This window comes from Cetorhinus maximus, chromosome 8, assembly GCF_964194155.1.
Source record: "Cetorhinus maximus chromosome 8, sCetMax3.hap1.1, whole genome shotgun sequence".
Classification (NCBI taxonomy): domain Eukaryota; kingdom Metazoa; phylum Chordata; class Chondrichthyes; order Lamniformes; family Cetorhinidae; genus Cetorhinus; species Cetorhinus maximus.
In genome coordinates, this window is record NC_135886.1 from 142,027,345 (window position 1) to 142,042,977 (window position 15,633).

The 15,633-nt window shown below is 45.2% G+C and overlaps 1 protein-coding gene across 1 annotated transcript in view; it reads left to right on the top strand.

Annotated features, from left to right (window-relative positions):
- The window catches only part of LOC144683223 (uncharacterized), a 103,677-nt gene that overhangs the window by 37,774 nt on the left and 50,270 nt on the right, over window positions 1-15,633 (top strand). Inside the window, exons 12-13 of the mRNA XM_078546180.1 lie at window positions 5,513-5,551; window positions 10,028-10,066. Of these exons, the coding sequence (XP_078402306.1) occupies window positions 5,513-5,551; window positions 10,028-10,066 (78 nt within the window). The remainder of the gene's footprint in view (window positions 1-5,512; window positions 5,552-10,027; window positions 10,067-15,633) is intronic.

Sequence of the window (15,633 nt, forward strand, 5' to 3'; positions counted from 1 at the left end):
AAACTATTGGAAGCAAGTCTGAGGGACAGAATTAATCTACACTTGGAGAGGCAGGGATTAAGCAAGGACGGTCAGCATGGTTTTGTTAATGGGAGGTCATGTCTGACCAATTTGATTGAAGTTCTCGAGAGGTGACCAGGTGTTTAGATGAGGGCAATGCATTTGACTACTTGGACTTCAGCAAGGCTTTTGATAATGTCCCGTATGGGAGACTGATAATGAAGGTAAAAGCCCATGGGATCCAAGGCAATTTGGCAAATTGGATCCAGAATTGGCTGAGTGGCAGGAAGCAGAGGGGAATGGTCAAGGGGTGTTTTTGTGATTGGATGCCTGTGTCCAGTGGGGTTCCACAGGGAACGGTGTTGGGTCCCTTGCTGTTTGTGGTATAGATAAACGATTTGGACTTGAATGTAGGAGGGTTGATCAGTAACTTCACGGATGACACGAAAATTGTTGGGGTGGTAAATAGTGAAGAGGATAGCCTTAGATTACAGGAGGATATAGACAGGCTGGTCAGATGGGCTGATCAGTGGTAAATGGAATTTAATCTGGACAAGTGTGAAGTGATGCAGTTGGGCAGGACAAACAAGACACGGGAATACACGATGAATGGTCGGACCCTGGGAAGTACCGAGGATCAGAGGGACCTTGGTGTGCATGCCCATCGGTCCCTTATGGGATACATGCCTTTATTAGCCACGGCATAGAATATCCCCGAGCAGGGAGGTTTTGCTGGAACTGTATGAAATGTTGGTTAGGCCACAGCTAGAATATTGCGTGCAGTTCTGGAATCCACATCATAGGAAGGATGTGATTGCACGAGCCAGAGTGCAGAGGAGATTTACCAGGATGTTGCCTGGGCTGGGGAGTTTTAGTTGCAGAGAGATAGGATAGAATGGGGTTATTTTCCCTGGAGCAGAGGAGATTGAGGGAGGACATGTTTGAGGTATATAAAATTGTGAATGGCATAAACAGGGTAGACAGGAATGAACTTTTTCCCTGTGGTGGAGGGATCACTAACCGGGGGGCATGGAATTAATGTAAGGGGCAGGAGGCTTAGAGGGTATGTGAGGAAGAAACTTTTCACCAAGAGTGTAGTGGGAATCGGGAACTCACTGCCTGAAAGGGTGGTAGAGGCAGAAACCCTCATAACATTGACGATGTATTTGGATGTGCAATTGCAATGCCATGGCATACAAGGCTATGGGCCTAATGCTGGAAAATGGTTGGATACTTGTTTGACCAACGCAGACTTGATGGGCTGCAGGACCATGCTCTGTACTGTAGACCTCTGTGACTCTATGACACTATGACTTGTGCTCTGTACATAGCGGACAGGCTTTGCAGAGTCAGGAGGTGAGTTCCTACAACAGATTTACGAGCCTCTGTGCTGCCCTTTAGGCACAGTATTTATATTGCCAATCCAGTTCTGTTTCTGGTCAGTAGTAACCCCTAGGATGTTTATAGTGGGGGATTCAGTAATGGTGATGCCATTGAATGTCAAGATGGTTCGATTCTCTCTTGTTGGAGATGGTCATTGCCTGGCACTTGTGTGGAGCAAATGTTATTCGCCACTTGTCAGCCCAAACCTGAATATTGTCCAGGTCTTGTACATTTGGACACAGGCTGCTTCAGTATCTGAGGATTGTGAATGGTAGTAAGCACTGTGTAACTTTAGCAAGCATCTCACATGTGACCTTATGTTTGAGGGAAGGTCATTGATGAAGCAGTTTGTAGTAATTATAGTTTTTGAAAATGTTGGACTGTAGCTTAAAGAATAATACTGCGATGTAAGATCACATGATCTGTGTAAACCAATGTGTTAGCAGCACGGGGAACTCCTACAGAAGGAGTACTTTAGGTATGGAGTTTGCTGAATGCGTGTTGTTACTTCTGCTGTCTTGTAAATAAAGCCACATGTTTCCACTAAGTAAAGTCCGAAGCGCAACTCCATAACAAACTGGCAATGGGGATAAATCAGAATAGACGCTGTACCTTGCCCAGCGATTGTGAGCATTTAAATTTGTTAAAAATAACAGAAGATATACTCATCTGAAATGCCACAGTTTGGTAGAATTGTTCTCTTTGAACCAGCCACAGTTGATTACTTTCAGTACATAGAATTCCTTGCATTCTTCTTTCAAGCGAAGAAAAGCACGGGGGAAGAGAAGAAGAGCGTGATCCTCCTGAGTACCTGTGGGAGTAAAAGCTACGCTTGGATTTGAAGCTTGACGGGCGCCAGTGCCCCGGATTTGAAGACTTTCAGTCAATTAGTAGGCCTTGTTAAGGGACATTTTCGACCCAAACCCTCAGTCACAATGCACAGATTCAGGTTGAATGCACAAAGTAGAGCCCCAGGTGAGACAATCGCTGCCTACATGACAAAATTAAAGTAAACAACAGAATATTATGATTTCGGTAAAACCCTGAATGACACTCTCAGAGACCGTTTAGTATGTGACGTGCAGGAAGACACTATTTAGCGAAGATTGGTGGCTGAAGTGAATCTTAATTTTAAGAAAGCTTTAGAAATAGCGCTGGCGATGGAAACGCTCTAAGGGATTCACAAACAATTTAAGTGGCACAAAATAGCAGCGTACACTAAATTGGGTTGGAAAAGTCAGCCGAAAGTGGCGCAAAAGGCTGGGACTCTGCCGTGAAGCAGTAAACAGCCCCCGCTAACCGAAAACGTGAGGAAGCAGCTTAGTAACTAAATCGAAAAATAACTTTCTGCGATGTGGAAAAAATCATTCTCCTAGCGATTGGCAATATAAAAAAAAAATGTTCCTTTTGTCGCAGAAGCGGACACATAGTGAGAAAGTGCAAAGCAAAATTTAAAGAAGCCTCCAAACAACACTTGAAGCCCAATGAAGTCTGTAGTGTAGTAAAGCCTGAAGCAACACATTCTGATATTTATTTGTTATTCAACATGAAAGCTAGGAGGACAGGGCCAATATTTGTAACAGTGCAAGTGAACGGTAAACCATTAAAAATGGAAGTAGCCACAGGAGTTTCCACCACTCTAATAGAAGAACACACTTTCAGATATCGATATAAGGGTGATCAAGAATTAAATTTGGAACAGACATCTGCTAAGTTGAAAACGTACACAGGAGAAAAAATCCAAGTAAAGGGTATCACTAGTGCAACTGTTCATTATAAAAACCAATATTATTAATCTGTGATTGCATTGAAAGGCAAAGGTCCAAGCCTTCTAGGGCGAAACTGGTTAAGGGAAATTAACCTTGATTGGCGAGCAAGATTCCAAAATGGAGCTGGAAGAGTTCCTGCCTTGACAAAGGGACAGGGCAAGGTATTGCAAGAAAGAGCCTGGAGAGTCCATGGACCTCAACAGGAGGGAAAACGAGTGTGTATGCATTCAACAACCTGAGGAAATGAAGACTGTCTTAAACAACGACATGGACGGACAGCAGAAGAAACTCAAGGAGACCCTGATGAATGACAGAGTTCAAGACAAAATGAGTAACCTTCGCAAAGAAAAGGAAAACCTGTTGAAAACCCTTCACACACTATAGGACTCCCTCTGGTCAAAGTTTGTGCCTCTGGAAAAGTACAAAGAAAATCAGGAAGAATTTGACATGTCTGTGAACAAACTGAAAAGCCAATTGGCAGAGAAGATGCAGCAATGTTCAAGTTTCCAAGAGGAAACTCTCAGATACAAGGAAGAAACAGAAACCTGAAGAAGCAGCTAAATGACGCAGAAAATGTTTAGAAAGCAAAGTTCTTAGAACTCTCCAAGAGGTGAGCAGATAATGAAGACTTGAGTGACTCAGCTACTAAACTAAGACAAGTTGAGATTGTATGTAATAGAAGTCTGGTCGACAGTGAAGTCAAAAAGAAGGACAAGACTGAATTCTGTGGTAAAAAGTAGACACAGGGAAAGATGATGCAGAATAGTTGATGAGGCGCCGTATTCGGACAACACTGAGCTTAATAATTCCCCATTTGGAGGGGAAGGAGGAGAAAAGTCAAGGGAACCAGAAAGCGACGCATAACTTACATGGTCGTCAGAGACAATTTGCTGTTGGAGAAACAGTATGTGTAAAAATTTCGGTGGAGGACCGAAGCGGCTACCAGGTAAAGTTAGTTCAGTGACCGGACCATTGTCATACCACGTGGAAGTGGAGGGCCGGATCATCCATAAGCACGTGTTTCATTTCAGAAAAAGAGATACCACAACAAGATATCGTTCAGCCTTTAATCATGACTGAACCACTGGTTCCTGTTGAAGATACTCAACCAAGGACAGACATGCCTTATGTAGGTATTGGCGTGGAAGACACTGATTTGCAAGTATCCAATGAAGTTCCAGAGAAGGTGTTTCCTACAAAAGAATCTGGAGTCGTGGAGCAGGAACGTTCCACATGGACCAGGAAAGCACCTCAAAGACTGAACATATAATTTCATGATATTTGTAAATATTGTAATGTCATGAGATAAATATCCTTTTAAATACAAAATGTCCTGAAAAGTTAAAGGGGAAGGAATGTGGTAATGATTGTTTTAGAAAATGTTGGACTGTAGCTTTAAGATTAATCCTGTGATGTCAGATCACTTGATCTGTGTAAACCAATGTGTTAGCAGTACGGGGAACTGAGACAGGAGGGATTACTTAAGTTACGGAGTTTTTTGAACGCGTGGAGTTGCTCCTACTTTCTTGTAAATAAAGCTAAATGTTTCCACCAAGAAAGGTTCTCTGAAGTTCAAAACTGTAACACAGCCGAAGATGGTTGGGGTGAGGACACTGCCCTCAGGCACTCCTGCAGCAATATCGTGGGATTACTGAGCTGCAACACCACAACCATCTTCCTTTGTACTAGATCTGACTCCAAATAGTGAAGAGTTTCCCTTAATTTCATTGACTTCAACATTGCTGGGGCTCCTTGATATCACACTCAGCTAATACTTGGTCAGTCACTCTGGGTGTGCCTTGTCCCATAATCACTTCAGATCCTCAAGCTGCAGATGCTGTAAACCTGCATCTCTTACTCAGTCCCTTCCCCCACCACAAAACCACCATTCTTTTTTCATTCATCCTTTGGGTGTGAACATTGCTGAAATGACCAGCATTTGTTGCCCGTCCGTAATTACCCCTGAGTAGGTGCTGGTGAGATGCCTTCTTTAATCGCTGCAGTCCCCCCACCGCCGCACCCCCCCACCCCCCACCCCCCCACGCTGCCCTGCCCCCACCCTGTTGCTTGTAAAATGTTTGTGGCGTTCAGAAAAGCCCTTAGTCGGTGAACTAATTAGTGCACTTGGCCTCTGGGCAAAAGGGTCTTCCACCTCCATCTTCACTGCTGGCTAAATGGCGATGGGAAGATGGTGGGCATTACACTGCCCCACCCTTCCCTCGATATTTTTCAGCACGCTCAGTCACTGGCACCCACCTCCCTGAGGGCTCGTAACATCAACCCAACATGTGTAATTTGTAAAAGTTACTATAACAGCAGGTAATATTTTTCACCAAGATATTTTTCTTTTTTCTGTGCAGAATCGGTTAAACTAAAGCCAACAGAAGAAGCGAGACCAGGTAAATATCCAGGACACTTGACTGTTTTGCTCACCTGCCGATTTGGAATGTCTCACACCTTCTGTTGATTCATTTGTGATTTATTCTTAATGATTCAATACAACTGTGTTCAGAAATAATTAAAAGTAAGTTGCAGAGCTGCAGCGATTGTGTTGTACCCAGATGAAGCAGGATGAGAAGGCGAAGGGATAATTGGGCCCGGGTGAGGAGGGGAAGAATTAAGAAGACAGAAATAATTAAATGGGATGTGGAGATGAGAGAAGAGGGAGTTAAGGGGAGGACAGGGAAGATGGACAGAGAGGCGACATGGAGTACGGAAGTGGTGATTAGGAGCAGGGAAAGCAGGCGTCAAGGGGGAATGCGGTGGGTCAATGGAAGTTGTAGAAAATCTTCAGGGGGATTGTGTGGAGTGATGTTTCGCTCTGTGATTTTCTCTTCTGTGAGAAATTGTATCTCATATCCCCAGTGCCTGATTTCCTGTTCAATGGGGAGTTGGGGATGAGGAAAAGTTTCTCTATTCCAGGACTTTGGCACTCCTGGTTGATGGGGAGGATGGGGAATGTTTGATTCCTAGATGTCAATTTTCTGCTTACCTGTAGGGTGGGAGGGGGAACAGGGAAGGGGTGTAGTGGTGAATGGGGTGGCGGGGGCAGGTGAGGAGTGGTACTTTTAAGTCCAGACTTTGTGCTGTGGGTGAAGAGTGGTGCAAATCCCAAGGAGATTAACTTTGGGATGAGTTTTACTCAGCTAGAGGGAGAAAGGACTGTTGCTCTCCCTGCTGGGAAATACAAGCTTCAGAGAATCAGAAAGAGTGAACAGAAATCAATGGCCACAACGCCCCACCTGTCCCCGCCCCCACTCCCCAGGAGGGTTCAGTCCCGTGGGGTTGGATGGTGTGTGGTCATGTGGGGTACAGTTCCCACTGTGCCCCCGCCACCCAGCAATGAAGACTAGGGCAGGAAACCTTCTGGGCAGCCTTCCCACCCAGGGGCTAATGGACACCCTCTCGGCCCTGATCACACTGCTGCTGGTTAAATACCAGGGGCAGACGGTGCCTCACCATCCAGAGAGGCCACCCAGCAAACCCCGAATGACATGCTCAGAGACCGTTTAGTATGTGACGTGCAGGAAGACACTATTTAGCGAAGATTGGTGGCTGAAGTGAATCTTAATTTTAAGAAAGCTTTGGAAATAGCGCTGGCGATGGAAACACTGTAAGGGATTCACAGACAATTTAAGTGGCACAAAATAGCACCGTACACTAAATTGGGTTGGAATAGTCAGACGAAAGTGGCGTAAAAAGCTGTGACTCTGCCTTGAAGCAGTAAACAGCCCCCGCTAACCGAAAAAGAGAGGAAGCAGCTTAGTAACTAAATCGAAAAATAACTTTCTGCGATGTGGAAACAATCATTCTTCTAGCTATTGGCAATATAAAAAAAAATCTTATTTTTGTCACAGAAGTGGACACATAGTGAGAAAGTGCAAAGCAATATTTAAGGAAGCCTCGAAACAACACACGAAGCCCAATGAAGTCTGTAGTGTAGTAGAGCCTGAAGCAACACATTCAGATAAGTATTTGTTATTCAACATGAAAGCTAGGAGGACAGGCCCAATATTTGTAACAGTGCAAGTGAACGGTAAACCATTAAAAATGGAAGTAGCCACGGGAGCTTCCACCAGTCTAATAGAAGAACACACTTTCCGATACGAAATAAAGGTGATCAAGAATTATATTTGGAACAGACATCTGCTAAGTTGAAAACATACACAGGAGAAGAAATCCAAGTAAAAGGTATCACCAGTTCAAAAATACCTGGAAAAACTCAGCAAGTCTGGCAGCATCTGCGGAGAGGAACACAGTTAACGTTTCGAGCCCGAATGACCCCTCAACAGAACTAAGTAAAAATTGAAGTGAGGTAAACCAGTTTATATTTCACCTCTCTATTATTTTTACTTAGTTCTGTTGAGTGGTTATTCGGACTTGAAACGTTAACTGTGTTCCTCTCCGCAGCTGCCCACAAACTTGCTGAGTTTTTCCAGGTATTTTTGTTTTTGTTTTGGATTTCCAGCATCCGCAGTTTTTTGGCTTTTATCACCAGTGCAACTGTTCATTATAAAAAACCAATCAGCACATCAACCAGGATGGTATTGAAAGGCAAAGGACCAAGTCTTCTAGGGCGAAATTGGTTAAGGGAAACCAACCTTGATTGGCGATTACGATTCCAAAATGGAGCTGGAAGAGTTCCTGTCTTGACAAAGGAACAAGGCAAGGTATTGCAGAAAGAGACTGGAGAGTCCAAGGTCCGTAACAGGAGGAAAAACGAGTGTGTAAGTATTGAATTACCTGAAGAAATGAAGACTGTCTTAAACAACGACATGGAAGAACAGCAGAAGAAACTCAAGGAAACCTGCTGAATGACAGAGTTCAAGACAAAGTGAGTAACCTTCGCAAAGAAAAGGAAAACGTGTTGAAAACCCTTCACACACTATAGGACTCCCTCAGGATAATGTTTGTGCCTCTTGAAAACTACAAAGAAAATCAGGAAGAATTTGACATGTCTCTGAACAAACTGAAAAGCCAGTTGGCAGAGAAGACACAGCAAAGTTCAAGTTTCCAAGAGGAACCCATCAGATACAAGGAAGAAACAGAAGACCTGAAGAAGCAGCTAAATGAAGCAAAAAATGTTTAGAAAGCAAAACTCTTGGAACACTCCAAGAGCTGAGCAGAAAATGAAGTCTTGGGTGACTCAGCTACTAAACTAAGACAAGTTGAGATTGTATGTGAGAGGTCTGGCCGACAGTGAAGTCAAAACGAAAGAGAAGACTGAATTCTATGATAAAAATAAGATACATCGAAAGCTGATGCAGAATTGTTGATGAGGCGCCGTCTTTGGACAACACTGAGCTTAATAATTCCCCATTTGGAGGGGAAGGAGGAGAAAAGTCAAGGGAACCAGAAAGCGACGCATAACTTACATGGTCGTCAGAGAGAATTTGCTGTTGGAGAAACAGCATATGTAAAGAATTTCGGTGGAGGACCAGAGATGCTACCAGCTAAAGTAAATTCAGTGACGGGACCTTTGTCATACCACGTGGAGGTGGAGGGTGGATCATCCATAAGCACGTGGTTCATTTAAGAAAAAGAGATACCACAACAAGATATTGTTTAGCCTATAATCATGACTGAACCACTGGTTCCTGTTGAAGATGCTCAACCGAGCAGAGACATGCCTTATGTAGTTAGTCGAGTGGAAGACACTGATTATCAAGTGTCCAATGAGGTACCTGATGGTAATGAAGTTCCAGTGAAAGTGTTTCCTATAAAAGAGTCTGAAGTCGTGGAGCAGGAACGTTCCACATGGACCAGGAAAGCACCTCAAAGACTGAACTTGTATTTCCATGATATTTGTAAATATTGTAATGTCATGAGGTAAATATCCTTATTAATACAAAATGTCCAGAAAAGTTAAAGGGGGAGGAATGTGGTAATGAAAGTTTTGGAAAATGTTGGACTGTAGCTTTAAGAATAAACCTGTGATGTCAGATCACGTAATCTGTGTAAAATAATGTGTTAGCAGCAAGGGGAGCCAATGGAGGAGGGGTAGTTAAGTTACGGAGTTTGTTGAATGCGTGTAGTTACTCCTACTGTCTTGTAAATAAAGCTAAATTTTCCACCAAGAAAGGTTGTCTGAAGTTCCACTCTATAACACAGCCGAAGATGGTTGGGCTGAGGACACTGCCCTCCGGCACTCCTGCAGCAATATCGTGGGCTGATTGGACTGCAACATCACAACCATCTTCCTTTGTACTAGATCTGACTCCAAATAGTGAAGATTTTTGCTTAATTTCATTGACTTCAACATTGCTGGGGCTCCATGATATCACACTCAGCTAATACTTGGTCAATCACTCTGGGTGTGCCTCGTCCCATAATCACTTCAGATCCACAAGCTGCAGATGCTGTAAACCTGCATCTCTTACTCAGTCCCTTCCCCCACCACAAAACCACCATTCTTTTTTCATTCATCCTTTGGATGTGAACATTGCTGAAAAGAGCAGCGTTTGTTTCCTGTCCGTAATTACCCCTGAGTAGGTGCTGGTGAGTTGCCTTCTTCAATCGCTGCAGTCCACACACCGCCGCACCCTCACCCCCCCCACCCTGCCCCGCCCTTACCCTGTTGCTTGTAAAATGTCTGTGGTGTTCAGAAAAGCCCTTAGTCGGCGAATTAATTAGTGCACTTGGCCTCTGGGCAGAAGGGTCTTCCACATCCATCCTCACTGATGACTAAATGGCGATGGGAAGATGGTGGGCATTACACTACCCCACCCTTCCCTCGATATTTTTCAGCATGTTCAGGCCCCTGGCACCCACCTCCCTGAGCGTTGGTAGCATCAACCCAACATGTGTAATTTGTAAAAATTATTATAACATCAGATGATTTTGTTCACCAAGATATTTTTCTTTTGTCCGTGCAGAATTGGTTCAACTACTCCTAAAAGAAGAAGCGAGACCAGGTAAATGTCCAGGACACTTGACTGTTTTGTTCACCTGCCGATTTGGAATGTCTCATACCTTCTGTTGATTCATTTGTGATTTATTCTTAATGATTCAATACTACTGCGTTCAGAAATAATTAAAAGTAAGTTGCAGAGCTGCAGCGATTCTGTTGTCCCCAGATGAAGCAGGATGAGAAGGCGAAGGGTTAATTGGGCCCAGGTGAGGAGGGGAAGAATTATGAAGACGGACATAATTAAATGGGATGTGGAGATGAGAGAAGAGGGAGTTAAGGGGAGGACAGAGTAGATGGACAGAGAGGCGACGTGGAGTACGGAAGTGGTGATTAGGAGCAGGGAAAGCAGGCGTCAAGGGGGAATGTGGTGGGTAAATGGAAGTTTAGAAAAAATTCAGGGGGATTGAGTGGAGTGATGTTTCGCTCTGTGATTTTCTCTTCTGTGAGAAAGTGTATCTCATATCCACAGTGCCCTATTTCCTGTTCAATGGGGAGTTGGGGATGAGGAAATGTTGCTCTATTCCATGACTTTCGAACTCCTCCTTGATGGGGAGGATGGGGACTGTTTGATTCCTAGATGTCAATTTTCTGGTCGCCTGTAGGGTGGGAGGGAGCACGGTGCAGGGGTGTGGTGGTGAATGGGGTGGTGGGGGCAGGTGGAGAGTGGTACTTTTAAGTCCAGACTTTGTGCTGTGGGTGAAGAGTGCTGCAAATCCCAAGGAGATTAACTTTGGGATGAGTTTTACTCAGCTAGAGGGAGAAAGGACTGTTGCTCTCCCTGCTGGGAAATACAAGCTTCAGAGAATCAGAAAGATGAACAGAAATCAATGGCCACAACACCCCACCTCTCCCAGCCCCCACTCCCCAGGAGGGTTCAAACCCGTGGGGTTGGATGGTGTGTGGTTATGTGGGGTACAGTTCCCACTGCGCCCCCACCACCCAGCAATGAAGACTAGCGCAGGAAACCTTCTGGGCAGCCTTTCCATCCAGGGGCCTATCGACACCCTCTTGGCCCTGATCCCATTACTGATGGTGAAATACCAGGGGCAGACAGGGCATCTCCATCCCGAGAGGCCACCCAGCAAACCCGGTCAGCTTTGCCAGATAACTAAAACAGGTAGCCCCTTGTTCCTGGGCCTACTGTGCGCGATTGAGGATGCCAGCATCAGAAAGGTTGTGGGGAGGAGGGGGGCTGTTTCTTTCAGGAAGCAACACTACGGCTCTTGTTTCCCACCCTTTGCCAGTGACCCCCTCTGTCCTACACTCACCTCTCTCCGTGGCTCCATTGGTAATCTCTGGTGAAGTTCCCACTGTAATACCGGCTGTGCCCGCCGCTCCCACTGGCTCTGGCGGTGTTGGAGAGCTGACTAGGCAAGTGGCTGATTGGATTGTAATTGTGTCAGGCGCTGGAAAAAGGCAGCACACACTTCCAACTGGTCCTCCAATCGCCTGGCATGACCTCCATCACTCACATTAAGTCCTGCCAGTGTTTTTGAAGTTGATGTAAATAAATTCCTGTCTCAGGAATTTACGATTGCATTGACATTGTATCAGATACTGAAAAGTGCGATTGAAAAACTACATTATTCTCTAAAAGCACAGTTGCTGCAATATTGGGCTCTGTAGCTCCTGGGGTTTCGATGCTATGAGTGTCGCTTTGGTGTCCGTGTCAGGTACACGTTACTGGCACGGTGTGTGCCGGCACCATCTTGTTGCGGCCATTAATGTAGGTGTTGAGTGTGTTGTCTGGAAACAGGCACTGTAGAGAGATCGTGATGTCACTCAGCAAGTGACACTGATTTGATGGCAGCACTGCCATTTTCAAACTCCCGCTCTCATTATAGGCATCTCTTAACCACATACAAAACAACCCATCATATCCAGTGTTATTTAAAGTGATCAACAGTTTTTCGCAGCCCTCACTCCCATCCATGATGTAATATTCACAATTCTCCTTGGGCTGCTGAACAATAGGAAGATGTAGCAGAGGCAGCAGAGAAGAGGGGAAACTGCTCATGGGGGAAGCAGGACGATGCGTGAGTGTAGGGCTCACACAGGCTTCAGCTCCGCAGGGTCTCCTGAGAGCATTTCACTTACCTCCACCGAAACCAGGAGCAGGATGTGCATCATCTGCTCTTTATGAAGGAGGTGTTCACAGAACTCTGCCACCTATTGGAACCAGACCTGCAGCCTCAGAGCTGGGTAAGGTCGGTGCTGTCAGTGACTGTGAAGGGAACCATGATCCTGAATTTCCTCATGTCGTGATCCATTCAGATCGCAGCAGGTGAAATGTGGAACGGCTCCCAGGTCATCATCCACTGTTCACCAGGGAAGTGACGGATGCTCTTTATACCAGGAGAGAGAAGCTCATAGTATTCTCTTTCTTATTTCTTTTATTCATTCAAGGGATGTGAATGCTTCTGGCCAGGCCTGCATTTATTGCTGCCCGTTCCTATTTGCCCATGAGAATGTGGTGTTGAGCCGCCTTTTTGAACTTCTGCAGTCAGGTGGTGCAGGTACACCCAGAGTGCTGTGGTGGGGGGGAGCAATTCCTTGATCTTTGACCCAGCAGCTGTGAAGGAATGGCGATAAAGTTCCAGTGCAGGATTCCTGGAGGGAACCTGCAGGTTGTGATGTTCCCATGTGCCTGCTATCGTTGTCTTTCCAGGTGGTGGAAGTTGTTGGTTTAGCAGATACTAACGATGAAGTCTTGTTGAGGAGCTGCAGTGCATCCTGCAGTTGGTGCACACAGATGACACTGTGCTCCAGTGTGGGAGGGAGTGAATATCAAGCTATTGGATTGTGTTTCAGTTAAGCAGACTGCTTTGTCCTGGATCTTGGCAAGCCTCTGAGTGTTGTTGGATCTGCGCTCATCCAAGCAAATGGAGAGTATTCCATCACACTAAGGAGTAATAGGGTAGTAAGAGTGGGGGATTTCAAATTCCCCAACATTAACTCGGTTAGTCATAGTGTGATTGATTTAGAGGGAGCAGAATTCTTAAAATGCATCCAGGAGAGCTTTTTAAGCCAGTACATAGAATGTCCTACAAGAAAAGGGGCGATCCTGGACTTAATTTTAGGGAATGAAGCCTGGCAAGTGGTAGAGGTATCAGTGGTGGAGCATTTTGCAGATAGTGATCACAACTCCATTCGATTCAAGGTTGTAATGGAAAAGGGCAAGGATGGGATAAAGAGAAATAGAGAGGTTTATGGCAGATACTAAGATCCCAAACAGCAGAAGCCCTAGAGGAGTATAGAATGTGTAGGGGGGAACTTAGAAAGGAAACTAGGATACCAAAATGGGTGCATGAAAAAGCATTGGCAGGTAAAATAAAGGAAAATCCAAAGTTATTTTACAAGTACATTAAGAGTAAGAGGATAACTAGGGAAAGAGTAGGGCCCATTCAGGACCATAGTGGTAATTTGTGTGTGGAGCGGGAATACAAAGATAGGGTTCTAGATCAATACTTTATGCTGGTGTTCATAAGTGAGAGGGATGATGTGGGTATGGAAATCAGGCAGAAGGACTGTGATATAATTAAACAATTTAGCATAGGAATGGAGGAGGTTCTACGTGGCCTGGTAGGCTTAAAGTAGATAAATCTCCAGGCCCGGATGAAATGTATCCCAGGCTGTTGAGTGAGGCAAGGGACGGGATAGCAGGGGCGCTTGTAATAATTTTCAATACCTCTCTGGCCACAGGAGTGGTGCCAGAGGACTGGAGGACAGCCAATGTGGTACCGTTATTGAAGAAGGGAGGATGGGATAAACCAGGGAACTGCAGGCCAGTCAGTCTAACCTCAGTGGTGGGGAAACTATTGGAAGCAAGTCTGAGGGACAGAATTAATCTACGCTTGGAGAGGCAGGGATTAAGCAAGGACGGTCAGCATGGTTTTGTTAATGGGAGGTCATGTCTGACCAATTTGATTGAAGTTTTCGAGAGGTGACCAGGTGTGTAGATGAAGGCAATGCATTTGACTACTTGGACTTTAGCAAGGCTTTTGATAATGTCCCACATGGGAGACTGCTAATGAAGGTAAAAGCCCATGGGATTCAAGGCAATTTGGCAAATTGGATCCAGAATTGGCTGAGTGGCAGGAAGCAGAGGGGGATGGTCAAGGGGTGTTTTTGTGATTGGATGCCTGTGTCCAGTGGGGTTCCACAGGGAACGGTGTTGGGTCCCTTGCTGTTTGTGGTATAGATAAACGATTTGGACTTGAATGTAGGAGGGTTGATCAGTAACTTCACGGATGACACGAAAATTGGTGGGGTGGTAAATATTGAAGAGGATAGCCTTAGATTACAGGAGGATATAGATAGGCTGGTCAGTTGGGCTGATCAGTGGCAAATGAAATTTAGTCGGGATAAGTGTGAGGTGATGCAGTTGGGCAGGACAAACAAGACACGGGAATACACGATGAATGGTCGGACCCTGGGAAGTACAGAGGATCAGAGGGACCTTGGTGTGCATGCCCATCGGTCCCTTATGGGATACATGCCTTTATTAGCCACGGCATAGAATATTCCCGAGCAGGGAGGTTATGCTGGAACTGTATGAAATGCTGGTTAGGCCACAGCTAGAGTACTGCGTGCAGTTCTGGAATCCACATTATAGGAAGGATGTGATTGCACTAGAGAGAGTGCAGAGGAGATTTACCAGGATGTTGCCTGGGCTGGGGAGTTTTAGTTGCAGAGAGATAGGATAGAATGGGGTTATTTTCCCTGGAGCAGAGGAGATTGAGTGGGGACATGATTGAGGTGTATAAAATTGTGAAGGGCATAAACAGGGTAGACAGGAATGAACTTTTCCCCCCGTGGTGGAGGGATCAATAACGAGGGGGCATGGAATTAATGTAAGGGGCAGGAGGTTTAGAGGGCATGTGAGGAAGAAATTCTTCACCAAGAGTGTAGTGGGAATCGGGAACTCACTGCCTGAAAGGGTGGTAGAGGCAGAAACCCTCATAACATTGAAGAAGTATTTGGATGTCACTTGCAATGCCATGGCATACAAGGCTATGGGCCTAATGCTGGAAAATGGGATTAGAATAGTTGGATACTTGTTTGACCAGAGCAGACTCGATGGGCACTGGGACCTTTTTCTGTACTGTAGACCTCTATGACACTATGACTTGTGCTCTGTACATAGCGGACAGGCTTTGCAGAGTCAGGAGATGAGTTCCTACAACAGATTTATGAGCCTCTGTGCTGCCCTTTAGGCACAGTATTTATATTGCCAATCCAGTTCTGTTTCTGGTCAGTAGTAACCCCTAGGATGTTGATAGTGGGGGATTCAGTAATGGTGATGCCATTGAATGTCAAGATGGTTCGATTCTCTCTTGTTGGAGATGGTCATTGCCTGGCACTTGTGTGGCGCAAATGTTATTTCCAACTTGTCAGCCCAAAACTGAATATTGTCCAGGTCTTGTACATTTGGACACAGGCTGCTTCAGTATCTGAGGATTGTGAATGGTAGTAAGCACTGTGTAATTTTAGCAAGCATCTCACATGTGACCTTATGTTTGAGGGAAGGTCATTGATGAAGCAGTTTGTAGTAATTATAGTTTTTGAAAA